The 27,688-nt window shown below is 45.6% G+C and overlaps 1 protein-coding gene across 1 annotated transcript in view; it reads right to left on the minus strand.

Annotated features, from left to right (window-relative positions):
• The window catches only part of RBM19 (RNA binding motif protein 19), a 41,027-nt gene extending 25,519 nt beyond the window's left edge, over nucleotides 1-15,508 (minus strand). The window contains exons 1-8 of the mRNA XM_027862144.1: nucleotides 15,371-15,508; nucleotides 6,206-6,388; nucleotides 5,628-5,747; nucleotides 4,850-4,888; nucleotides 4,401-4,593; nucleotides 2,863-3,092; nucleotides 1,953-2,033; nucleotides 1,091-1,169 (exon numbers count right to left, since the gene is read on the minus strand). Of these exons, the coding sequence (XP_027717945.1) occupies nucleotides 1,091-1,169; nucleotides 1,953-2,033; nucleotides 2,863-3,092; nucleotides 4,401-4,593; nucleotides 4,850-4,888; nucleotides 5,628-5,747; nucleotides 6,206-6,388; nucleotides 15,371-15,406 (961 nt within the window). The 5' untranslated portion in view covers nucleotides 15,407-15,508. The remainder of the gene's footprint in view (nucleotides 1-1,090; nucleotides 1,170-1,952; nucleotides 2,034-2,862; nucleotides 3,093-4,400; nucleotides 4,594-4,849; nucleotides 4,889-5,627; nucleotides 5,748-6,205; nucleotides 6,389-15,370) is intronic.
• Between the last annotated feature and the right edge of the window lie 12,180 nt (nucleotides 15,509-27,688).

The following is a 27,688-nucleotide window of genomic DNA, read 5'->3' on the forward strand; positions in this document are numbered from 1 at the left end:
ATACTGCATACATCCTCATACATAAACACAAGGTACACACCACACACGCGCACATACAAGCATATACACACATGCACACACACAGCCATACAAACATATACACACATGCACATACCACATGCACCGATACATACAAACACATACACACATGTGCACACACATACTTACACATCCTCTCACACAAGCAGCAAGACTGGGGTGTGTCTACACTGACACAGCTCTGACAATCACCCTGCCGGCTTTCTAGTTCCCTGGCTCAGAGCCCAGAGGACCGTGCGATTGTTCAGGGACAGACACTGAGCCCAGAGCAGCCTCTTCTACATACTTCCCCACGACCCCTGGCTCTGGCCTCCAGGAGAGCACAGAACAGGCCCGATCCCTCTCCTGTGCCCATGGTGACCATTCAGATATCAGGCCGTGGGTTTATAAACGCCCCCACCCCCTCTCCCCAAAATAAGGGTCCATGCTGGGAGGAAGCCAAGAACAGAGAAGGTCCCAACTCCAGGGCTGCTCAAGGGCTCATCTCTGGCAGTTTCTGAGACTAGTTCGGTAATATCTCTTTATCTGGAGTACGAGACACAAAGCCCTGGGTCTGGAGTCAGGGGATCTGAGTTCAGCTCCCAAACTCTGCCACTTCGGGGAAGGGTGACCTTTGGTAAGTCCCCTCCCTTCCTTGAGCCTCAGTTTCCTCATCTGACAATGGGGACGAGAATGCTTGCAAAGGATGCTTGGGAGGATAGGGTTTCAAGAGCCACCTCTGTGCTGTGTGACCATTTCTCAGCACTCAGGTCAGCTCCCCAAGATCGTAGGCTGTAGAGAAGGTGCCAGCCTGCACTGGCAGGGGGAGTTTCCTCACTGGTCTAGTGTGGGTCCTCAGACCAGTGAAAATGTGGGTGCGTGGCTCTGTTCAGGGGAGTCTGGGTGGGTGAGGAAAGACGGGGGTGGGTGGGGGGGAGCTAATTCCTCTCCTAAATGATTTACTCAAAGACAGAGAAGAGTGGATAATGGGTTTTGTTTTATTTTTTCTATTCCCTCATTCACTGTTCTATGTTCAGCCTCTGACCACAGTCCAAAGCCTCCCAGCCATTACCTGTCTTGTTTCCGTGAGCATTTCTCACAATGCGGATGGCCACAGGCTTGAGGGGCACCAGAAATTCTCTAACATTTTGCTGGAAAGAGAAGGAAAAAAAAAGATGAAAAAAAAATAATTTGGGATCAACTCGACTGAGGAATGAAGGCAAGCTGAAACCGTGCCGATCTATGGGGCAGGCTTCTGAAATCAGATCTGATGAAAGCCCACATGTTCCATGGGTGACAAGGGGGACTTTGCTGCCAGGACGCCCACGTGAAGACTCACCAGCTAACACCGGCAATGGGACTGGGTTTCCAAATGGTCAGAAGACAGAACTTTTGTGCCCTCCCTGTGTCTTTCACAGCGATCTCTTGGAGGAAGGCTTAGACTTTCACAAACCATGATTTCAAAATAAGTGAACGAAATGGGAACTCTTCTAAGTTTGGGGAATTGTCTTGGTTCCCTGGTTCTACACTCCTGGATGCCAAATCACCAAGTGATAATGCCCAGGTCACCTTGGCCAAAGAACTCGTTCCCTACTGGACAACAGCCTGGTGATGCTTAGCTAGTCTAGCCCTAGGACAGCAAACAGGAGTTTGTCCCTGGTGCTGTATTTGAAACCTTTCCAGATTGGTATGACCTGAGCTTGCTGTCCCCTGGCAGAGCATCCAAGAGCTCAAGATCACCCCCACGCCATGAGGATCATCACAGAGGCCTCCAATGGAGTGCCACCAAGTCCTGAGCCCTCCACATGCACCTTGGGCTCACCAACCAGGAGAGGTTCCCTTTGTCCCACCTTCCCCAAATGTGCCCAGCTCATGGCAAGGGTCTTGAGGGTGGCCCTGAAAGCATCTCCACCATGACTCAAGACAACACTCACCTCAGTGACATTAAACGGCGCTCCACGCAGCTTTACCGTATAAGCAGTGGCGGGCTCGGGGTGGGTGGCTAGCTTCATCACCTGAATGGCCACAAGAGATGACAAAGGGGAAGAATATGAAACGAATGCCCTGAGAGTTGAGTCCAAGGACCAGATGAATCCCACCAGAGAAGGGGAAGCTGGTTGCCACAACGGGCAAGGTCAGACTGGGACAGGTCGAGTCTACAGAGGGCCAGGAGGTCAGAGCCCACCTGTAGAGGTGGTCTCATCAGCCAACACTACAATGATGTCTCTGCTCCCACTCTCAATTTAGGGACTGGGTCAGGTTTCAGAAAAGGGCCATCTGGGGATTTATTATGGACCCTGCGGACAAGGAAATGGGACAGAGTGCAAAAGAACAGTCTGTAGGACACAGTGAGGCAGGGGCAAAAGGGAGAGAATGGAAAGAAGGAAGGAAGAGAAGGAACAGAAGGTGGGAAGGGGGAGAAGAGGGACCAGGGGAGGGAACAGAAGGAAGGAAATGAAAAGGAGAAAGCAGTGGGGGCTAAAAGAGATTGGGCTATAGAGGAGGCTGGGAGCCCCCGGAGGAGACGCTCTCCTGCAGCGGGTACCCTGGGTGGACTCGGGCCATGAGGGACCAAAAGGGGTCAGAGGCTGTTTATCCCGGGGGGGACGGGGGACCCTTTCAGAGGCTTCTGAGCTGGGGGGAAGGGCTGAAGCCCTGGAGCACCTGGGTTCAAACCCTGCTCCTACATGACCCTGGCCAAGTCACTGTCCCTCTTAGAGGCCTCAGTTTTCCTGATCTCTAAGCTCTCTCTAAAATAAAAACAATCCCCCACGATTTCTGAGGACCTCTCCTCACTCGGCTGTACCCGAAGGGCAGCAAATGCCCCCGCTAAGGCTCTCGCACCTCTCCCTTGGCTGCCGCGGGTCTCGTGCCCCCAGCCGTGGCGTCCCCCTTCTCCCTGGGGCGCTCAGAGCCTCTGGGGCCCGGTGTCAGCTGCTCCTCCTCTTCACATGCCATCATCTCATCTTCACTCTCCTCCTCCTCCGAGGAATCCGCTCTCACCACCTTGGATTTCAAGTAGTCCATGTCGGAAAGTTCCTTCTGCTCTGCTGCCTTCGCCTCAGGGCTTTCCTCTGCTCAAAGAATAAAGGAAACCCATGTTAAGGAGAGAGGGATCGAGGTGGGGTGGAGAGTGTTCCAGAGTTAGGGTCAAAAGACTTGAGTTCGAATCCTGCCTATGATCTTACTAGCTGTGTGACTCTGGGCACATAACTAAACCTCTCTGGGCTCTACCATCTCCATCATTCAAACGAGAGAGTTGGACGTGATGACCTCAAAGGGCCCTTCCAGCCCTAAATCTACAAGCCTGTGGATGTTCTACCACCCTCTTCACGAGTCAATCTTTGGAAGAGTCCAAGGTTCGTCAGACTGCTCCCTGAGCAGAAAGAGTCAGAGGTGCTCTGGGTGACAAAATGAGCAACCACGAAAGGCACTCTTCTCCTGCGGTCAGCGTCCACTTGGGTCCAATGTGAAGAGCCACGGACGTCCCAGTTGGAAGAGCAGGGTGCAATTCCTGCCTGTGGCCCTCAGGAGCTGCAGGATTTCTGGTCCTAACTTGTACTACGGATGCTGCTGGAGGCCACTAAGGAGAGAAAGCAAGGCTGGGAAGTGCAGAATCCCAGGGCTCGAAGGGACCTGAGAACACTTAAAATAGAGGCTGTGTCAGGACTGGAAAATGAGCTCATTAGGACTGAGAATGTGAGAGCTGGCAGGGCCCTTAGAACAGGGGATGTCAGGGCTGGGAGGGGCCTCAGAACAGGGGATGTCACGGCTGGGAGGAGCCTTAGAACAGGGAATGTCAGGGCTGAGAGGAGGCTTAGAACAGAGAAAGTCAGAGCTAGGAGGAGTCTCAGAATAGGGGATGTCAGGGCTGGGAGAAGCCTCAGAACAGAGGATGTCAGGGCTGGGAGGGGCCTTAGTACTTATGCAATACAAGCTTTTCATTTTCTGAATGGGGACACTGGGATGGGCAGTGGTTGCCTGGCTGCCTCGGCTGAGCTTAACCTACACCCCAGGTCTCCTGGCTCCATTGGGCAGACTGCCCCAGATGGAGCTCTACTAGCTGCTTGGCATCAAGGACCTTCCAAACCTTTCAGACAACTAGTCCTCAGGAACCAATGGGGCCCAGCAGCCACCAAGAATAAGACTTATAGATGAAGAAACTGCCTTCCCTTGGTTCTTTGAATAACCTAACCAAACCATGCTATGATGCCAGGCAGGATCCGGGGGCTCACAAGGGGCTTTCCTTGGTTCCCAGGCCACAGGGCCCTTTTTGAAAAGATGATGAGTGTTCGATAGCATCAGCAGGGATGTAAAGAGAAATACACACACACACGCGGGCACACGCGCGCACGCACACGCACACACACACACATGCTTACTTTCAGAGTCTTCATCATCTATTTCTTCTTCACTCTCTTGCCCCGAGTCAGAATCAAAGTTCAGGTAGTCATCATCCCTCTTGGCCTTCCCTTTCTTTGGTTCCACTCCCACGGTATCATTTGCCCAAGTGGCCACCTGTGTTCGCTTCTGATGAACCATCAGGAATTCCTGAAACTCAGCATCTTTCTTCAGCTGTTGGGATGGAGGAGACAGATGGGCGAACGACTCAGGTGGACTGATGTCCATCTCCCCAAGGCTAGGAAGGTCACTTAACTGGCCATTAAGGAAGCTAGAGCTCTACCCCCTGGACCACACAAGGGAGGTGCCAGGAAGCTGATCTCGCTCAGCTCTGTGGCTCCTGTGAGCCAACTTCCTGTCTTGCCATGCCCCTTTACCTCCCCCCCTTTCACACACATGCCCACCCTCCCCTTGCCTTTCCCACACTCACTTTTTCCAGTTCTCCCGTTGCCTTTTTCTTCTTTTTGTCCTAAAAATAGAAGGAACGGTCAGTGCTTCACCCAACCCACATCTGGTAGATGGTGCTGGTCTAGACTGCCCTGTTCTGGGACCTTCCCATTCCTAAATGCCACTGAAGCAGGGGTACTTAGACCTATTTGGGTCCTCTTCCCAACATACCCTTCCCTTACGTGGGGGCCAGTCTGCCTGGCAGTGGTAACGTTCCTATGCCTCCTCACACTGGGCTAATATCCCAAGTGCAGAGAATTCCTGTCCTCTATCCCCAATCACTTCACCTTCTGCCTGGTAGCTGCTGATCTGGGCCCCAGGGCCCTCCTGAGGTTTCCAGCTGAGCAGCGTGAAGTCACAGAAACACCAAATTCCAAAGCCGAGACAGATCTCAGTGACAGTCTACTCTAAGCCATGTCCAAAAGAGTCCCTCTGCAAGACACCCACGGTGTCATCTGGCCTCTACACAGTGACCTCCAGTTGGGGGCCACTCCAGGACAGCTCCCACGGTCAGTGTGCTTTCCCTTCTACCCACTGCTCCTACTTCTGCCCTCTGGGGCCCGAGGGAACAAAGCTAACAATTTTCTCTTTCCCCTCAAGGATTTTCTTCCCAGACTAAACATCCCCAGCTGCTTCAGCCGATTCCCACGAAACACGGTCTCAAGCCCCTCCATCGTCTTGGCTGTGTTCCCCAGATGCCCTGGCCAGTCCTGTGCTGAGAACTCTAAGTACATGTCAGGGAGGAGGAAGTCACTCCTCACCTTCTGAGTTTCCGAGGCCACTGGGCTTTCTTCGAGTTTCCCTGGCTGGGTGGTTTTCTGGGAGTGTTTGCTCCAGGCTCGGGGCTTAGATGGGTCTCCAAATGACTTGCAGAACTCCACCTAAGGGACAGAGAAGGAAACAAAGGGGATCTTTAAAGTGCATCCCTCCACAGAAGAGGCAGCTTGCCAGGATTCCCCACGATGGCAGCCTGGGGAGGACACCGAGACAAAGCTGGGAAAACAACCTGGGGGCGGAAGGGAGAGGAAAGGATGGAACAAAATACGATCCGAGATTGGAGACTTCCAGGAAGCTCCGAGAGGGCAGGGATTTTGTCTTGGGTAAACTGTACCTTCCCCGTGGAGCTCTGCACACAGGAGGGGCTAAATAAATGTTTCCTGAATAAAGGAATCTGCCCAGGACACAGACATTCAGGTGAACAATACGGGAATCACCTAAAAGAGGGTCTCCAAGCCCACTTCCCTGCGAGCCCATGGTGGTCCGGGAGTGACTGATGAAGAATGAGAAATCAGCAGAGTAGATGGCAAACAGGCCTCGCGTGCAGCTGGGGCCAACTCACCATGACCCGAGAAGTGTCGATGAAGCTCTTGTGGAAGTGGTCCAGGGCACTCTGCGCCTCCTCCGCAGACTTGAAACCGATGAAGCCAAACTTGCGAAACTTGCCATCCTTGGTGAATTTGAGGCTGCAGTCCGTCAGGGTGCCAAAGGCTGAGAAAAGCTGCCGGAACCGCTCTTCCTTCATCTGCGGGAGCAGAGGAGACAAAGGCTGACATGGAGGTAGCAGTGTATGGTTCACAAAAAGCTTTCCACCCAAGGACTCCTCGGAGACCTACGACAAGCCGGTGAGTGAGACAGCATTCTCATTTTACAGATGAGGAAACTGAGGCTCGGAGGGGTTAAGTCACCTGCCCGTAGTCCCACAGCTAGTAAGCATCAGGAGGTGAGATTAGAACCCAGGGCTTCCTGACTTCAAGTCTGACACTCTACCCATTGGGCCACATTACCTCAGTGAGGAAGACCTATGACAAGGAAAATGGTGGGGGATGGGAAAAGGACCAAGATTGTCCTACCCTGCTCCTGACATTCAGTGAAACACTGTAGGGATCCCATCACCCGTGTGCCCCCAAACATACTTTGTATACTCCATTTTTATAATCTCTATACACGGTACTTTGGCTCCCTACAGTGTAAGCTCCTTGGGGACAGGGCCTGTTGCATCTTTGTATTTCTAGCCCCTACAACAATCCCTGGCATAGAACAGTTGCTTAATCAATGCAGGTTGAACTGATCAGAATTTTTGTTTTCCCCATCCTTCCTCCTCCAGCCCAGAATAGCCACCAGGAGTATATACACAAAGTCTACAAAGTACATTTCAGACTTTCCAGGAAAATATTTAACACCATCATCCTATCATATATTATTATTCCAAGAGAAAAAGACGCTGAGCCTTGTCTAAGTGGAACAGGAAGGGAACAAGCATTTATTAAGCACCTGCTATACGCCAGGTACTGTGCGAAGCATTTTATAAATATTATCTCTTTGATCTTCACAACAACCCGGAGAGGCAGGTGCTATTATGACCCCATTTTACAGTTGAGGAAACTGAGGCAGACTAAGAGCAAATAATTTGGAAGGGCCCAAGACACCATCTACTTCAAAGCCTTCATTTTTTGGATGCGGAAACAGAAGCCAGCACAGGTGAAACGACTCGCTCGGGGCCACGCAGGAAACAGGCCAGAGGGCTGGGATTGAAGCCCATCGCATGTGCTTCCAGTTCCAGTGTTCTCTTCATTTGATACCAAGGGGATGAAAGGCAGGATAGTCTAATGGGGAGAGTGCTGGGTCTGGAACCACAAGACAGGGGCTGACCTCCTCCCCCCTCACTCCTTTCCTGCAGAAGCCTCTAAGCTGCCCTTGGCCACTCTCCAGTCCCAGGTCCTCCTTCCCTCCCAACCCGGACACACCAGTGTGGGAGGAGGAGTAGGCACCCCTCAGGCTCTTCGCTGCCAATTCCAAATCCTCTCCTCTCTCCCTGTTCTCTGGTCATTCTCCTTTCTTTCTCAAGGACTTCAGCACCTGACTCAGAGCCTTCCTCTTCACCCCAACACACACCCCTCTTACTTGGGGACACTGATACACATCGGTGGCCGTGCAAATACGTTGGCCTCCCGTTTCAGTGACCTTCTCGACTCCGATGACCCGCACCTTTACCTGGCCTGAGCCGTGAACACAACAAGAGCCCTACCCTTGATCCACATCTGTTCTACCTGCATGAGCCAGAAATCTGAAACTCCTCTTTCCGACCATAACCTTTTACCCTTCCATTTTGGCCACTGCCTCATTCCTCATAAACCGAGACCTATTACCCAGCCCACTCAGTTGTCTCATGTCTCCTCAGGCCTCCTTTTTCTCCCTTCCAAATCTGAACTGCAGAGTGAACCAACCAACCGTCTACTGTCCTCCACTCTCTAATCCCCCTCCCCACCTGGTCCTATGGGCACTTGGGCCTTGCCAGACCACAAGCCTGGGTCACCCTGACCATGGGCCTTCCCTGTGCTTGTTCACATGCTGCTGAACACCAATGGAAGAAGCCATTCTACTGTCCATGTCAAATGAGTCCACTGCACATTTATGCTGCGTATTTTCTACTGGCTCTCACCGCTGCCTGGCAATCCTTTTATTCTTCCTGAATTGACTATGATGCTCATCACATCACAAACCTTCTCTTCTCAAGCCTCCCCCACTTTCCCAATGCTTTCCCATTCCTGCTCAAAGCAGAGGGCTTCATCTCTTACTTTAAAGAGAAAATAGAGGTGACCAGCCAGGAGCTTCCCCTCTCCCCCTTTCAATAAGTCAAAATCCCTCCACACCATCCTCCATTATCTCTTCCTTTGCTTCAGACTCCAAGGAAGAGGCAGTCAAGTCTCTCCTGCCAGAGGTGATCCTCTCACTCGTACCTTTGATCATCACTTTTCTCTCCCTCTGAACCTCAATGCCTCTTGACCGGGCTCCCCCTTCCCTGCTGCCCAAGCCTAGCTTTCCTTGACCTTCACTGGAACCTGGGATGCCCAGAAGCTTTTCTCCATCTCCTTCCTCCTTTTCATAGACAAATTCCCAGAGAAAAACCTTCATTGATTCCTCTTCCTCACTTCCCACTTCCTACTCTACCCTTTGGTTTTTTTTTTTGTTTGTTTTTTAAAGGAATTGCTTTAATATTCATATACATTTTTACTTCTAGGAAGCTGGGAGCCCTGGGAGAAAGTACTATCTATTATCCTTAGAAATGTCTTTCAGAATTACAAAATCCTTTTGTATTTTATACGAACTCTAGAGGTCCTCATCCCAATTCCAAATGACACTAACAAGTCAGGTTCACAGAGCATAGACATATATCTCTTCCTCAAGGTTCTTGGGCCTACCTCTGAGGGATTGGGATGTCTGTCTTTTTTTTTTTTTAATTTTTTAAAATTTATTTCTTTTCAGTTTTCAACATTCACTTCCACAAGATTTTGAGTTCCAAACTTTCTCCCCATCTCATCCCTCCCCCCACCCCAAGATGGTACACTTTCTGTATACCCCTTCCTCTAATCTGCCCTCCCTTCTATCTCTCCCCTTCTCTTATCCCCTTCTATTTTCCTATAGGGCAGGATAGATTTCTATACCCCATTTCCTATATTTCTTATTTCCCAGTTGCATGTAAAACCAATTTTTTTTAACATGTGTTTTTAAAACTTTGGGTTCCAAATTTTCTCCCTTCCTCCCTCCCCACCCACCCTCATTGAAAAGGCAAGCAACTAGATACAGGTTATACATGTGTAGTCATGCAAAACATTTCCATAGTAGTCATGTTGTGAAAAACTAAGTATATTTCCCTTCATCCTATCCCGCCCCCCCCATTTATTCTATTCTCTCTTTTGACCCTGTACCTCCTCAGAAGTGTTTGCTTCTGATTACCCCCGCCCCCAATCTGCCCTCCCTTCTATCATCCCCCTGCTCTCTTGTCCCTTTTCCCCCCCTATTTTCCTGTAGGGTAAGATAGATTTCTATACCCTATTGAATATGTATGTTATTCCCTCCTTAAGCCAAATCCTATGAGAATAAGATTCACTCATTCCCTCTCACCTTCCCCCATTTCCCCTCCACTGTAAAAGCCTTTTCCTGTTTGTTTCATGTGAGATAATTTACCCCGTTCTACCTTTCTCTTTCTCCTTCTCCCAGTATAATCCTTTCTCACCCCTTAATTTTATTCTCCAAGTACTCTACCCTTTGTAACCTGGCTTTTGACCTCATCATTCAAGTGAAAATGCCCTCCCTAGGTCACCTAATCTCCTAATTGCCCAATCTATAAACTATTTTCAGTGCTCATCCTTCATGACCTCTTTAGCGCATGAGACCATCCCCTCCCTCCTCCACTTTTCTTTTTTTTTTTTTGGTGAGGCAATTGGGGTTAAACGACTTGCCCAGAGTCACACAGGTAGTGTCTGAGGCCACATTTGAACTCAGGTCCTCCTGACTCCAAGGCCGGTGTTCTATCCACTGCACCACCAAGCTGCCCCTTTCTTTTTTTCTTTCTTTCTTTCTTTTTTTTTTTTGGTCCTCCACTTTTCTAACAATGATCTCTCCTGGTTCTTTCCTGACCTATCTTACATCTCCTCCTCAGTCTCCATGGCTAGATCTACATCCTTATTATACCCTATAATTGTGGTAGCCCCCAAAGCTCTCTTCTCCTCTCTTTATAATCCTCTTTCTGGATGACCTCACCTGTTCCTATAGGTTCAATGATTATTTCTATACAGATGTTTCTCAGGTATACACGTATGTGCACATACATATATTTTTATGCGTACGTAAATATACATATGCATATATGTACGCACATCCCATGGCTTTGCTTAGTCTGTCCCCCAAGCTCCAGTCCAGAATCTCCCTTTGGCCATCTCCCGTGTCTTATATAGGCAGATCAAACATGCCCCAAAGAGGATGCATTAACTTCCCCCCAAAGCTTGCCCTTCCTTCCAACGTCCCTATTTCTGGAAAGGTCACCACCAGCCTTCCAGTCTCCTGGGCTCCCAACCTTAGAGCCTGCCTTGCCCGTTTTCACTCCTTCAGCCCTGGCGAGCCCATCAGCTGGCAAACCTTGTTCACACTCGCTCCCCAATGTAACTCCCAGCTGTCCATTTCTCTCCCGCACACGGTCCACTGTTCCTCCAGCCCTAACCACCTCTTCCTTAAATTATTGTTAACAACCCCTTAATCGGAATCTCAGCTTTCAGTCTCTCTCCTTTCTGATCTATCCTCCACACAAACGCCAAAATAATCTTCTGAAAGCGCACGTGAACACACTACTCCCAAGCTCAAGAGGTTCCGAGTGGCCCCCTCTTTCTCCTAGGATACAAAACAAGCTCCGGCTACAGGCATTTGAAAACCTCCACATTTGGCTACGGTCTTATCACACGATTCCCCTTCACACTCTCTATGATCTTGGCCAACTTGCTGTTCCACTACTCAGCATTTCATCCTTAACTTCTGTTTTTTACACAGGCTAGCTAACCCTGTTTGCCTCAGTTTCCTCAACTGTAAAATGGGTTGGAGAAGGAAATGGCAAACCACTCCAGGATCTCTGTCAAAAAAACCCCAAATGGGGTCACAGAGAGCCGGCCACGACTGAAATGACTCAATAACAACAAAAATCTGTCCTTTGTGCCTGGAAGACAGTCTTTCCACACCTCCACTTCTTAGAATCCCAAGCGTCCCTCGAGTCTCAGCTCCCAAGGAAGGCTGGGAGGAAGTATACTACAGCAGAAAGACCACTTGGCTGTGGAGTCAGTAAGTCTAAATTAAAATCTCATGTCTGACACTGTGACCTTCCGTGGGACTCAATTTCCTCATCTGCAAAATGGGAGGACTGGACTTGATGACTTCTTAAGCCCTTTCTAGCCCTGACCTCCATCAGGAAGCCCTTCCTGGTCTAGTAGTTACCTGTGCCCCTTGCTTCTCAGCTCATTATGCATATATTTGGCAATCAATCAATCAATCAACATTTATTAAGGGTTAAGCAATGGGGATAGGAAGAAAAGTAAATAACACTTCCTGCTCTCAAAGAGCTCACAATCTAATAATCATTAGATCTAATAATCTGGGCAAGTCACTTCACCTTGTTTGCCTCAGTTTCCCCATCTGTAAAACGAGCTGGAGAAGGAAATGGCAAACCACTCCAGTAGCTCTGCCAGAACACCCCAAATGGGGTCACAAAGGGTCAGACATGACTGAAATGAATGAACACAACAGATCTAATAATCATTGTCTGATGACAAGCTGTAATGCCCCAGGAGAATGTGATCTCCTTGAAGACAGGGAGCATTTTTCATTTTGCTTTTACATCCCCAGTCCTGTGCATGCAGTAGGACTGCTTGTTGGACCGGACGGCTTTGCGTAACGGGTCTAACACTTACTTGCTGTGGGATTGTGGGCTAGTCTTTTCTCCTCTCTGAGACTCACTTTTCTCAGCTGTGACACAAAAATGATGATACCTGCATGCCCTACCCCACAGGGCCACTGCAAGAAATGGGAGCTGTAGCAATGTGGTTTTTATTTAAAATATTAAAAAAAAATTCATGCCCCATTAAATAATAGCTAACATTTATATCACCTTACTACGTACCAGTGTTTGAGTGCCTTACAATAACTATTTGATCCTCATAACAACTTTGGGAGGTCAGTGCTATTATTATCCCCATTTTATAGATGAGAAAACTAAGGCAAATAGGGGTTAAGACTTGCGCAGGGCCACCTTGCTAGTAAATAACCAGGACATTTGAACTGGGATGTTCCTAACTCCATGCCCAGCACTCTATCCACTGTGGTACCACCTACTCACCCCACAAAACTAGTCAATGGAAGAAATGGTAAGATTCCACCAAAGTGTGGAAAGGAGGCAAGACTTCCAGGGAATATGGAGGTGGTTGGTGTTAGAAATTGAGTGGAGTGGTGTGGATTCATCAAAGCGAATCTTTCCCCCCAAATCCAAGGCCAATGTTGAGTATTTCTTATTTGTGAGACAGAATTGTTTTTCCTCTGACTCTAAGCATCAGGAAGGTCACGGATGCCCTTTATGACCATGCTATCACCTTTGTAAGCACAAAGGAAAATAGCCATATGAAAGCCTTCTCAGTGTTCTTAATGAGTCCATAGGTGAACAGTATTCCTCATCACAGCCCCCTGACATTCCCAAATCCAGACAGACATGGCAACTCTTCCCAGAAACTACAACTGACCCACCACTTCGGTGTCTTAGAGCTTACGAATCTTCCCGGGAGGAAGGATGGACAAGCATTATGGTCTCCAGCTTGAAGATGAAGGAGCTGAAGCTACAGAGAAGGTTGTGATTTTTTTTTCCTCCCAAGGACACACAGATGCTAAGTATCAGAGCCAGCAATTAGCCCAGATAGTCCAACTCTACGCCTAGCGTGCCCAGCACTGGGTCAAGCTCTAGCTGAGGAGGAGAGGGACATTTCTTACAGTCTGCCCTTCTACCCGAGTTTCAGCTCTGCCACTCAGGAGCAGTGTGTGGCCATGGGCAAATCAATCACCTTCCCTGGGTCTCAGCTTCCTCCTCTGTAAATGATGAGGTTGATCTAACCCAGGGATTCTTAACTTTTTTGTGTCCTGGACTCTTTGGCAAACTGATGAAGCCTATGGACCCCTCCTCGGAATGTTTCCAAATGCATAAAATAACCCACACAATTACAAAGGAAACTAATTCTATTGAAACACAGTTACCAAAATATTTTTAAAAACCAAATTCATAGAGCTCCTGGCTTATATGATCTCTAGGCTATCTCAGACAGGGTGTGGTACAGTAGAAAGAACCCTGACTTTGGAGTTCTGGGACCTACATTCGAATCCTGGCTCCGCCACTTAGTCTAGTATCCATAACAACATGGCCTGGGCTGGGTCAGTTTCCCCATTTGTAAAGTGAGGGATTGGACCAGATGACCTCTAAAGTCCCTGCTGGGTCAAGGTCTAGGATCCTGTGAACCATCCTTGCCCCAAGATGTTCAGAAAGCTGAGAGCTCTTGTAAGGGTTTGCAGGCAGGAGGTAGGTCTTGTAACAGAAGGCTGGAATGTCACCCACAATTCTAGGAAAGATCTGAAAATCTGAAGATCTAGGGAAGGCTGCACTGATATACAGAAAGTGCAGTAACTTCAAAATGTGTCCATAGGAGGCCAACTCTCTCGACCCTGCTTCATGCTCAGGTTATTTAGATGATACAGTGCGCTTCACGTCTGTGAAATGCCCAGATCTATTTTACTGTTTTAAACTATCATTGGAAAGTGCTCCGAGGTGACCAAGGTTTAGACTAAACTAAGTAGCTTTCAGACCACCAGAGACTACTCAAAAAGGGAGAAAAAGAAGCCTCTGAGGCACCAGGAATGGAGTACCACCATTCTGTCAAAGGAGCCACCCTTCATGTCTCCTCAAAGGCATAAAAAACATTTCCCTCACCATGCAATTCATCTTTCCTCTCCCTGTCCTTCTTCCCCGTCTTCTGTACAGAAGACACTTTCCTATGCCAGAGATGGTACAACAGGTTAGGAGCATTGAGGACCACTGTCCTGAATGAAAGCCCAGTCACTGGGCTGGGATGGAGATTGGAACCAAAGTGCTGGGACTGAAATTCCCAGGCAAGCCTCCTGACAACCAGGGCTGCACCCTATACCGACGGGAGCAGACTAATCAGTTAGTCAGCCTCAGGAGTTTCCTCCTGCATAAAATGATAGCACTGGATCAAATGATTCCTACAGTCTCTCCTAGCTCTAGATGCTGCGATCTCAGATGCAGAGTCCTTTGGCTGGGAGAGAGGAAGTAACAATAATTCTATAATACCCTAAGGCTACTGCATTTCCAAGAGCAGTAATTTTCTATCAACCAATCAGCCAGCACTTATTCTGTGTTGGGTACTGTGTTATGCTGGGGCACAGAAACACAAAAAGGAAAACCATCCTTGACTTCAAGGAGCTTATATTCTTTAGGGGAACAGACACAAATAGTGAGGGCACTCCCTCTACCAGATCATAACCAGACTCAGAAGATGATCACAGACAAAGGAAAGTATCACTGTGAGACTCTTCCCAAATAGACTACAATGGTCTACACTACAGGATAAAGGCAGGATGCAGTGGACACCATAAGCACTGAATTTGGAATTAAGACAACACGGAATGTGCTATTTACTAGCTAGGAGAAGTTGGGTAATTGACTAATCATCAAGCATGTATTAAGTGCCTACTATGTACCCAGGGTCACCTCCAGGCTACAAAGCGGCATCGGGAAACCATGGCGACGGAGAAGTTGATAATATGTTGTCATCCCCGTTTTATAGAAGAGGAAACTGAGGCTCTGAAAAAGGAATCTTTGGAGTTGGAAGGGACCTCAGAGGCCCCCTAGTTCAACCCCCTCCCCTCATTTTACAGAGAAGGAAACTGAGGCCGAAGGAGGTTAAGTGCATAGATCCTAGCTGGAAGGGGCTTGCCCAGATAGTAAGCGGCAAAGGTGGGCTTCGAACCCAGATCTACGGGTCCAGTGATGGACCTGAGAAACCCCGGATGGAGGCGGACGGCGCTGCCACCACGGCCGGAATGAACGCAGGGTACAAGGGGGAGCCTCTCCCCGCACCCCGAATCCTCCCACATCCCCTAAGGAAACCCCAGGAGTTGTGCTCACCCCGCTCGGCAGGTTCTTGACGATAAGTCGCGACATGGCGACAGGCTGCGCACTTCGGCAACTGAAGGGATCCTGGTCCGGACGGGGCTCCCCCCGGCAACGCTTTCACGCTGCTTTCCTGGGCGCCGCCATCTTGCTCCGCCCGAAACGGTGTCACGTGGCACGCTGAGCCGAGCCGGAAGCGGGTGTGACGGAAACTAGCAAGCCACGCCCCCCGGGCCAGAGGGGTGGGGCGGAGAAGTTAACCAGAAGAACCTGCGTCTGCGCAGGCGTAGGGCCACTGAAGCAACCGACCGAGGGTGTAGGGAGGAGGCACGACCAGAAGAGGGCGCCTAATTACAGAATGGAGCCAATGGAGCAAAGCCTATGTCGTGGGATTAGAGCAGGTCCAGGCACCTGAGAAGAGAGAGCTGGGAGCTCGGAGAGGCCTAGACTGAAACCCTCATTTTAGTTAACGACAACGTAACAAAAAGGGGAGAAGGAAGAAAAAGAGGAGGAAGAGGAGAAAGAAAAGGAGAAGAAAAAGGAGGAAGGGGAGGAAAAGAAGGAAGAAAGGAGGAAGAGGAGGAGAAAGAAAGGAAAAGAGAAGGGGAGGAAGAAGAGGAGGAAAGGAGGAAGAGGAGAAGGAAGAAAAAGAGGAAGAGGAGGAAGAAAAAGAGGAAAGGAAGAGGAAGAAGAAAGAAAGAAGAGGAAAAGGAGAAAGAAGAAAAAAAGGAGGAAGAGGAAAAAGAGGAGAAAGATAAGAAGAAAAACCAGCATTAATATAGCTCTTTCAGGTTTTCAAAAGATTTTATACATATTATATTACACCCAAACAGCTAAGTAGTGAAATGGACATTGAGTCAGGAAAACCTGAGTTCAAATCTAGCCTCAGACATTTACTAACTGTGTGAGTCACTTAACCTCTGTCTGCCTCAGTTTCCTCATCTGTAAAATGGGGATAAAAATGGCACCTATCTCACAAGCTTGTTATGAAGATCAAAAGAAATAATAATTGTAGAGTGCTTAGCGCAATGCCTGGCACATATTATGATGATGATCATTATCGTTAACTTATTTGACAGAGACAGAGGTTAAGTGGCTTGCCCAAGGTCATTCAGTCAACCAACAAGCATTTATTAAGTTTTTCCTAAATTCTGGGCACTAATCCTTGTGGACACAAAGAAAGGCCAAAAAAAAATCTCTGCTCTCAAGAATCCCCGTCTAAAGGAGGAGACGACACTCAGACACTTACGTACAAACAAGCTCCAGACGGGATCAGTTGGAGACAATCAACAGAAGGAAAATACTAGAATTAAGGGGGACAAGAAAGCCTTCTTGTAGAAGGCAAGATTGCAGCTGGGACCTGAAGGGAGCCAGGGAGGTCAGGAGGCAGAGATGAAGAGAGAAAGCATCCCATGCTTGGGGGGCAGCCAATGAAAATGCCTGCAGTCTTAAGATAGAGTGCTTTGGGGCACAGTGGATAGAGCACTGGCCCTGGATTCAGGAGGATCTGAGTTCAAATCTGGCCTCAGATAACATAACACTTACTAGCTGTGTGACCTTGGGCAAATCACTTAACCCCATTGCCTAACCAAAAAAAAAAGACAGAGTGCCTTGTGTGAGGAACAGCGAGATTGCTTGTATTTGAGATAATAGGGAGCCAGTGGAGTCTACTGAGCTCTCCTCCAGGAATATGATAATCAACCTACACCAGCCTACTTGTGCCATTCTTCGGCATGATCCTCTATCTCCCACCTCTGTGCCTTTGCGCTGGCTGTCACCCATGCCTGGAATGCCCTGTCCACTCTCTTAGTTACACACTAGCTTCCTTCAAGTCTCAGTTCAAATGCTGCCTTCTGCGGAAATCCTTTCCCGGTCCTCCCCAGCTCCTGCCCTTCTGAGATTACCTCCCTTCTATTCTGTATATGTATGACTTAGATCTTGTTAGTACTGTCCTTTCTGACCCCATTTGGGGTTTTCCTGGCAAAGTTACTGGAATGGTTTGCCATTCCCTTCTCCAGCTCATTTTACAGATGAAGAAACTGAGGCAAACAGGGTTAAGAGACTTGCCCAGGGTCACACAGCTAGTAAGTGTCTGAGGCTGGATTTGAACTCGGGTCTTCTTGACTCCAGGCCTGGCACTCTACCTGCTGTGCCACCTGGCTGCTTGAGTCTACCTGGTTATTTACGTGTTGTCTCCCCTAATAGAATTAAATTCTTTGAGGCCTGTTTTTGCTTTTTCTTCCATCCCCAGCACTTAGTTCAGTATCTATCACACAGTCAACAAGTATTTATTAGGTGCTTCCTACATGCCAGGCACACTTAATAAACACTTGCTGACAGATTGACTGACAGTGTTCTGAGGTCCCTCCCTGCTCTAACACTCTGTGATTCTATGTGGGGAAATTGAAGAGCATTTACGTGCTGTTTTATTCAATAGCAGGCTAGTTGATAACATATTGAGAACAAGGTAATGGAGCCCCTTTCTTTTTACCTTGCTCCCTGGGTTTGTGATTCTACTCCCTCCCCTGCCGACTATGTATCCACCAACATTGTCTGTCTGCTCAGGAAAGGATCTATGCAAGCCAGATTCTCAGATTACATATGGGAGAAAGATCCAACATAATCCAACCTAATCTGATAGTCTCCAAGCCAGTAACACCCCAGGTTACGAGAAGCAGGAGCACCTGGGCCCAATTAACTCCTCACCCAGAGAAACAGGCCAAAGGTAGGGAGAGATGCTGGGAGAAGCAGAAAAGAGAACAGAAGAAAAGAAATAGGTGGGCTGTGGGGATGGAAATTGAGATTTTAGAACTTTAGGGGACTATAGAAGATAAAATGTCAGATCTGGAAAGGACTTAGGACATAGAGTGTTAGAACTGGAAGGGGCCTTGGAACAGAGAATGTTAGAGCTGGGAGAGGCCCTAACTTAGAATGTCAGAGCTAGGAAGACCTTTAGAACAGAGAATTTCAGAGCTGGAAGAGGCCTTAGAACAGACAATGTTAGGGCTAAGTGGGACCTTGGACCACAGAATGTCAGACCCAGGGGTGTGCTAGGGTCAGATCTAGTCACCCTGAAGGAACAGGTTGTTAAATTTTCAGTGTGATCGTTTATACCTAGGAAATTGACAAAGGCTACAAACCAGGGTTTTCTTTATTACTTTTGTTGATTGTCTAGATTTAAGAAAGTATTATTCATGCAGATTGAACTTGAAAGTATGTATACACTTATTTCCCCCAAGAGCCTTGTTGATAAACATTTCCTAGTTTACCCCGTGCAGAACTGACAGAGATCTTAGACACCCTATTGTCCAACCTTTCCCTTTTACGTATAAGGAAATAGAGACCCCAAGTTTCAAGATGACTTGCCCATGGTCACAAAGCTAGTTAGTCAGGACTAGTTAGTAGGGACTCCTTGTTACAGTCTCCCACCCTGGTGTACTTCCCAGTCCACCAGAGTAAGTAGACATCACACAAGATGACCCCAGGCCTAGAAGACTGAATATCCCGTGCAAGAAAAATATCTGTTGATTTAATTTATTTTTGTCTGTTTGAGAGACCATGCAGGGTACCAGGGAGGAGGCAAAAGAAATATCAGACCCAGTCCCTGACTCTAGAGAGATTACCATTTAGATGGAGAGCCAAAAACACCATATATTTCAATGACTCTAGAATCTCATTCCTGTGAATATGCCCTCTAACCGGGCAGATCATGACCCATCCAAGCCTTCTATCCTGCACCACATTCTCTGCTAAGGGTCCTTCCACATTCCCAGTCTTCCTCTTGAATTCTTATCGTATGAATGTCAGTAGGTGGTGAAGGGCATAGAGTGCTGGGCCTGGAGTCCGGAAGACCGGAGTTCAAATCCAGCCTCAGACACTTACTAGCTGTGTGACCCTGGCCAAGTCAAATGAGCTGTAGAAGGAGATGGCAAACCACTATGGTATCTTTGCCAGGAAAACCTCAAAAAGGATCACTAAGAGTCAGACACAACTGAAAAATATCTGAACAACAACCATAAATTGATACAATAAGACATGACAGTTAGGTGGTGCAGTGGGTAGAGCACTAGACTTGGAGTCAGGAAGACCTGAGTTCAAATCTAGCCTCAGACATTTACTTAGCTGTGTGATCCTGGGCAAGCCTCTGACTCAGTTTCCTTAGCTGTAAAATGGGGATAATCACAGCACCTACTTCCCAGGTTGTTGTAAGGATCAATGAAATGATGTTTATGAAGTGCTTTGCAAACCTTAATAAGCTCTATAAATATTGACTATAATTTGTCTGTCATCCCACTTTCCATATATGACTAGCTGACTTCCTTTTCCAGTTTCTATTTCTCTGATGAGATCATTGCCACCATTTTCCTATGCTATCCTTCCAAAATCTGATGTTGCCTTTTGTTACTGTCTGGGCCACTCAATTATCTTCATGGGTTTAAGTGTTAACTATGTAGTCTAGGATTGACGAGATCTTAGCCATCACCCCATCTAAGAGGAATCAATGTAGCCCAGTGGGAAAATTGCTGCATTTAGAGCTAGAGATCCCAGGTTCCAATCTCTACTCCACCCTTGTGTGACTTTGGGAGCATCACTTAACTTCTCATAGGTCAAAGGAAGGGGTTTGACCATCTGGCCCCAGAGATCTCTTTCAGTTTTAAATCAATGATTCTTTGTTCCCTAACCCCACTCTTCATTTAACTTCATTCTTCAGAGAAGAATGTCATTTTGAAGTGGAGTGATCTGGGAAGATTTCCTGCCAGAGGAGAAGCTTGAGCTGGACCCTAAGGGCCAGGTGGAAGGATAGGGAGGACATTCCCAGCTGGCACGGAAGTTTGGAGTGAGGAGTTCAAACTGGGGTAGAGTTTTCTCTTCATGTACCTACGATCGATGGTATACTTTACAAGTCAACAACTCATTTGCCCCCTAAAGACCAGGTCTAGACCTGGAAGGGACCTCAAAGGCCATCTGGTCCAACCCTTTCATTCTACAGGCGAGGAAACTGAGGCCCAAGGGTCACAATTAGAATTGGAATCCAGATCTTCCAACTCCAGAACCAAGCCTCAACTCTTCCCACCAAGTTGTCCCAGGGGATCCGCCTCTTAGGGAGCCTAGAACACCCGTGAGAAGCTGGGAGCCCACTGACCTTGGAAGCAGGGTGACTCCTCTGACCCAGGTGCTGTGCCTGGGCAACCATTCACAAATCACTTCCCTTTGCTGGGCCTCAGTTTCCTCTTCTCTAAAATGGGGAAAATCATCCTTGCTCTGCCTCTGCCTCACGAGAAGATGCCTGGTAGTAAAGTGCTCTCCCCAAAAGAAGCTATACTGGACTGAGAGTCAGGAGGGACAGGGTTCAAATCCCACCTCTGACACTAGCTGTATGACCAAAGGCAAAGGATTTGACCTCTCTGCACCTAAATTTCCCAATGTGTAAAATGGAAATAAGAATCACTATCTACCTCAAAGGGTTATCATGAGGATCAATGGGATTATTGTCTAAAGTGTTTTGCAAACTTTAGAGACCTCGGTAAATGTCAGAGAGGCACTGTGACATGGATAGAGGCAGAAAGACCTGAGTTCAAGTCTCGCCTTTGACACATTGGCTCTGTGACCTTACACAAATCACTTACCTCTCAGTGCTCTGGACACCTCTCTAAGATTCTAAGGTGCAGAAAAGGTTTTGACTTGCATTGGTAAAGAGAGTTTCCCTGTCTGGGAAGTATCTAAATTTTAAAATTTAAAATTAAATCAATTAAATTTAAATTAATTAAAATTAAATCACAGGTGCAGTCCCTATCCCTATTATTATTATAAAAATTTCCTTATCTTAGTTTAATGCAGTTCAAATAGAAATAGGCCTGGGACGAGTTGCCAACCTACTTAAATACTTAATGTTCTGTGAACTCTCACACGGGTGGACAAAAGTACCTTTCTTGTCCCTAAATATAATTATTGAGATAATAATAGTATTTATGTAATTTACAGTTTTGCAAAGCATTTTATAAATATTATCTCATTTGATTCTTACAATAATCCTGGGAGACAAGTGCTCTTTTTAATCTCTACAGATGAAGAAACTGAGACACATAGGGGTTAAGTGAATTGTCTACGGGAATCCCATGAGTGTCTGAGGCAAGATTTGAACTCAGGTCTTCCTGACTCCAGGCCCAGCACTTTATTCACTGAGCCACTTGGTTGCACTTTGTAAACCTTACAGCACTATATAAATGATATCATCATCATCATTTTTCTTTTAATCCAACTTGAATTTTCATTGTTTTTACTTCTTATGACAATATACTATAAATGACCAAAAATTTTCATGTGTTCCGACTTCAGCAATCTTCTCTTTCCTCTGATTTCTCTAAATGCTGTGGTGGATCGAACATTGAACCTGGAATCAGGAAAATCTCATCTGAATTCTGCTTTAGACAATTACTAGCTGTGCAAATCACTTAACTTTTCTCAGTCTCATTTTCCTTATCTGTAAAATGGGTAAAATAACACCTACATCACAAGGTGGTAAGGATAAAATAACACATATAAAGTGCTTTGTAAACCTCAAAATGCCATATAAATATTAGTTATCATTTTCACGACTGTAGTAAAGTGTTTAATTGATAACAAGTTGTTTATTTTATTCTTTGCACTGCTCTGACTCCTTATATTACATCAGCTTGGTGGCTTTCTGCTTCCAATTGCTGATTAGGGGAATGTAGAATATCGGATATACTTTTATTTTCCAAATATTTGGAATATATTCCATTTCACATATTTGGTTTTGTTATTGTTGTTGTTGTCTTTATTGGGTAATGCATCATTCAAATTTCCCATGCGTGTCCCGTTTGGATATTAATGCATTCTTCCAGTGCCTTTGCACAGATCTCTATAGCTCCCCAAAGTCCTTTCTGCCATCATGGCATTTGACGGCAGTCCTAATTCCTAGATAATACCACCTTGCCTCCTAAAGTCTTTCCTATGTCAATGACTATTGCATATACTATTGTGTGCAATCCTGAAATATTTTTATACTTTATGTCAACTATTGTGGGAGATTGTATTTGTTCATGAGAATCAGAACAAAAGGCACCTTTTTTGAAGTCAAGTCAATCCAGCAAGCATTTTTGCAATGTTCACTATGTTCCAGGTACTGTGCTAAGTACTAGGGATACAAAGTAAAAAACAAGAACAAAAACAAAAAAAACCCCCACAAAACCAAAAAAAAAAAAAAACAAACCCACACATACACACAAAAACCCAAGAAACCACAAAACCAAAAAAAAAAAAAAAAACCAGTTCCTACTGTTAAGTAACCCACAGTCTAATGGGAAAGACAACATGCAAACATCTATGTAAGTACAGTATAAATCAGAGATAATCTCAAAGTGAAGGTAATAAGATTAAGAAGAAAAGGGAAAGGCTTCTTATAGAGGGGAGGACTTTAGCTGGGACTTAAGGGAGGCAGGGAAGTCACTTTAGTAAAAGGAATCCAAGAGTCAAAGATGAAGACGGACAGAATTCTAGTTATGGGGGGCAACCAGTAAAAATACCCAGAGTCAAGTTATGGAGTGTTGTGTACCTTAACAGCAAGGAAACTAATATTACTGATTCACAGAGTTCATGGAAAGGGAGTAAGGTATAAAAAGACTGGAGAGGTAGGAAGAGGTCAGATGATTAAAATCTTTAAAAAGCCAAAAAAGAAGATTTTATATTTGATCCTATAGATGACAGAGAGAGAGGAGTTTTTTGAATAGGGGGGTGACATGGTCATACCTGAATTTTCAGTTTGACAGTTGAGTGAAGAATGGACTGGAGTGGGGAGAGACTTGAGGCAGAGACCAATTGGCACTGTGCTAAGTTTTAAGTGGAAATTTCCGATGATCTGAGGTCCTTCAATTTTTCTTTCTTAACTTTTAATAACTCCCTGATTTCATCTATTATTTCATCTAATCTAGGCTTAGAGATAAAAATTATTTCTTATGATTGCCCTGCACTGGCCAGAAACATGCCAATATGTGCTTTGAAGCTGACAGAAAAAAAAAAAGACAGGACCAAGTCCTTGCCTGTTGTTTCTAGTTTTGTTATGATTATAGTACTGGCCAGTATGTAATGCAAGCATTTAAATCTGCAGTTCATTTTGCAATCACTCATGGACACTTTAGTAGCGAGTAACCTCACCACCAAAGCAATCCCAGTAGGTGGAGTCTTGGCTTTGTTGATTTATCTTGTTTTTTGTTTGTCTGTTTGCTTGTTTTGCTTTCTTGTGGCACCAGAATACTAAGGAGCTCAACTATCAAGCTAATCATAACAGTTTTAACTAGAACCATCTTACGTAACCCTAGTAATCTTAATTGGATCACCCTATCCAGGGTCCTGACCCATTCACTGATATAACTAGAGTTGGTGGATCCAGTTAGTGTATATTTCAGAGTTTTTTCCAGGACACACAAAGTCCCTTCATGATATCACCCTGGCTGGTACTTTCCTATTTCACAATGGCAGCCTCATTCTCTCTGCCCCCAAAGGGCAGTGGGTGAGACTTTGAGGGAGTTATTGTTATTGCTTTTATTCTTCCTCCCAGCAGCAGCTGTCAGGAGGTTCTTAAGACTTTATTCCCTTGAAGCTCTAGAAAAGCATATGCTTCCCATGTATAGATGGAAAAGGGAGACAGTACAGGATTGGGTGATATTGACTTTGGTGTGGAGAAGGGAGCGCATGTGGAACACCTGCAGAGAGATCTGGAAACTTACCTGTGGCAGGTGGCTACACGCTTGATGAATCTGATGAAGCAATTCTGGGGTTTGGGCCAGATCTCTCCAGCTCCTGCCGCTGCTGTCAGTGAATAGTGAATAAACAAGTTTGTTTTCTCATCTGTAAAATGAGAGAGTTGAACTAGACGGTCTCTAGCGGTCCCTCCAGCTTTAAATCCCATAATCCTATGTAAAGTCCTGATTGAAATCACAGATCATTCATTGAATGTCATGTTGCCCTGGAAACTCTAACCAACATTCAGATGGGATATAGGACTCGGATTTTGTCTCTCCAGTCCTACTCTTTCCCTCCTTAATCCGGGCCTAAAGCAACTAGGGCAAACAGACATGAAACAAAGGCTGTTTGGGTGCCAGTGTGACTGTGGGAGTGGAAAACACCTGCCTGGGGATGAAAAGGAAAAGGAGTTGAATGATTTGCTCAAACTGATGCCAGAAGATATTATAACATAGTAAGAGCACTTAATTTTGTACTGAAAAGACACTTCTGTACCCCTATAGAAAGTCCCAGAACTCCTATCTGGTAAAGAAGTGGGATCCTTCTCATGGAGTCTACTGTTTCCTTTTTAATAGTCAAAACTGTTTATGAGATTGTAGACTTAGAGCTGGAAAGGACATTAATAGCTGTCTAGTCCAGTGTGTCCATTTGTCTATGCTTGGTCCAGGATGTTATCAGTCTTTCTCTGCTCTTACTCAGTCTCACAACTTGAAGCCTTCCTTCATGCCTTCTTCCTATCCCCCACATAACTTGGTTTGGCAGCTCTCCAAGGTACTTACCAAGAAATATTGTGTAAGACGAGTATTTGGTAGCATATTCCCCTGTTGGACGATAAGCTCTCTGAGGTCAAGGACTCTTAGTATGAATATATAGGCACGCACACACACACATACATAATTTAAGGTAGCACAGCATTTTACTTATCATAATGCACTTTTTATGTTGTCTCATTTTATCCTCACTCCTCTGGGAATTAGGTGCCCCATTTTATTATTATTTAATATATATTATTATTTAATATATATTATTAGCCCCATTTTAAAGATAAGGAAGCTTAGGCTGATGGGTGAGTGACTTGCCTAGGGTCATTCAATTAAGTGCGCCTGAGGTAGGACTCAATCTTGGTTCCAAGTCTTCTGCTGTAACCATTGTAGCCACCTAGATGTTATGTGGTTATATAGTTTGTATCACAGTGCATTACATTGCATTTTAAGTACTTTCTAATGGGTTCATTGATGTGGGTATAGAAAAAAATCAGTAAATGGATAATCTTGGACTAAAAAGGTTTGATGGTGACTTGACCTGTGAACAGTTGCCAGGAAAGAAGAACCATGATGGTATTCATTTCTCTGATTTCTCAGAAGGTACTTGATTCAAATAACAATAACTCTCCTCCCCCAAGAGTCCTTCTGATATCCTGTGTGATTTTATTAATTTTGTGACCATTGGCAACTCACTTCATTTTGACTTATCTCATTAAATTATAAACTTTCTGGAGTCAGTGTCTGAGTCTTATTCAAGCATTTATTAGGTGTCTACTATGTGCAAAGTATTGTGATAGGCATCTGAGTTAGGGTCACTTGCACCAATTTGAATGAGGGTTCCCTGTATCAGTTCTGGGAGTTTTAAGATGAGGGAACTTGATCAGTTTCTCCCGAACATTTCAATTCCTGCACTTCCTAGGATCATATATTTTGAGGTATAAGGGACCTTAAAAGTCATTCAATCCAAAGTCCTTCTTTTACACATGGGAAATCTAAGGCCAAGAGAGGTTAAATGGCCCCATAGATAGTATATGTTGAAGTCAGGATTCAAATCCAGGTTCACTTAATCCAAATCCAGGACTGTCTCTTCTCTTTGGTGGGAAAGACAACAACAACTAAAAAAACTTTCCAAATCATTATGGGGTAACTCAGTGTCTATACTTGGGAAGAAAAAAAGGGAAAAACTCTGCAAGACTTCTCTTTTTTTGTTTATTTTTTGGTGAGGCGATCAGGGTTGTGACTTGCCCACGGTCATATAGTTAGTAAGTGTCAAGTGTTTAAGGCTAGATTTGAACTCAGGTCCTCCTGGCTCCAGGGCCAGAGCTCTATCCACTGCACCACCTAGCTGGCCCAGGACTTCTTCTAAAAGAGTTTTATTAAAGGATATTCCGTACAACTGATTGAAACCTCAGGAGAGCTAGAGTTGGGGGTGGGGTGTTGCAGTCCTCCATATCATTATCCAGATTGGGGTATTGCCCTGGCAGCTATCTCTGCAGAAGGATTGCCTGTTTTCCCCTTTTGAGCAGAAAAGGTCCCAACTCTGATGTGTGATAAAGATGTTCCCTCCTTCCTGAGAATTCCAGGATGATGACTGGTGGGGAATGAGTCATTATCTTTTACTTCCATCTAATGATGATAATAACAATAACAATAATGACAGTAATAATAATATTTAGCATTTATATACCTCTTAGAGGGGCAGCCAAGTGGCACAGTGTATAGAACACTGGGCTTGGAATCAGGAAGACTCATCTTCCTGAGCTCAAATCTGGTCTCAGACACTTCCTAGTTGTGTGACCCTGGACAAGTCACTTAACCCTATTTGCCTCAGTTTCCTCATCTGTAAAATGAGCTGGAGAAGGAAGTGACAAACCACTCCAGTATCTTTGCCAAGAAAACCCCATATGGGGTCACAAAGAATCGGACATGACTGGACAATAACAATAGAGGTTTGCAAAGCATTTTAGAAATACTGTTTCATTTTATCCTCATAATCATAATTTAAATAGCCCCAAATGAAAAGCATACTTTGCCCTCAAGGAGTTTACATTTTACTGAGGGATACTACCCAGTATGAAAATAAGTAAGTAAAAAATAATTTGCAGAGGAAGAGAGCAATAATACCCAGGGAATGAGGTAAGTTCTTCCTATAGAGGGTGACAGCTGAGTAGACCTTTGAAGGGACCCAAGGATTCCAATCAATTAGTCAATCCATGTGCGTTCATAAAGCACCCATTACTAGGGCTCTTAATAAATGCTTACTGATTTATTGATCATCAGGTGTTATACTATACATTGGGGAAACAAAGATAAGAATAAAATAGCCCTGCCTTCAATGAGCTTACATTTTATCAGGTGACATCAGGTAAGGTACTAACCCTTTATATTATGTTTTCATATTAGGTTGGTGCTGAAAGTGTTGAATTTAGTTATTGTTTTTGTATAAAGAAGAAAAAAACTAAAGTAACTGGTAAAGGACGTAAAGCATTGCCTGTTTTAGACATGAATGTTTTGGTATTTAAAAGGAGGAGAAAAAGTACTTTGGTTTAATAAAAACTGTTAAAAAATTTGTAAGGATTTTTTTTTTAGAAATAGTTATGTGAAGAAACAACTATTAGCTTTTTGCAAAAGGGACAGTAATTGAATGACAGCCTGAATAGAAAGGCTTAAATCACCATGTAAAGAATGTACATTTAGGCCTCTTTTGTATCCGAACAGTTTGATTGTTTAAAGGGGCAAAAAAAGAACTTTTATCTCTTAAAAACTGATAAAATATATGGTTGTCAGAGATGCAGACTATTAAGTT

Source organism: Vombatus ursinus, unplaced genomic scaffold (genome assembly GCF_900497805.2).
Source record: "Vombatus ursinus unplaced genomic scaffold, bare-nosed wombat genome assembly UNPS02001287.1, whole genome shotgun sequence".
Classification (NCBI taxonomy): Eukaryota; Metazoa; Chordata; class Mammalia; order Diprotodontia; family Vombatidae; genus Vombatus; species Vombatus ursinus.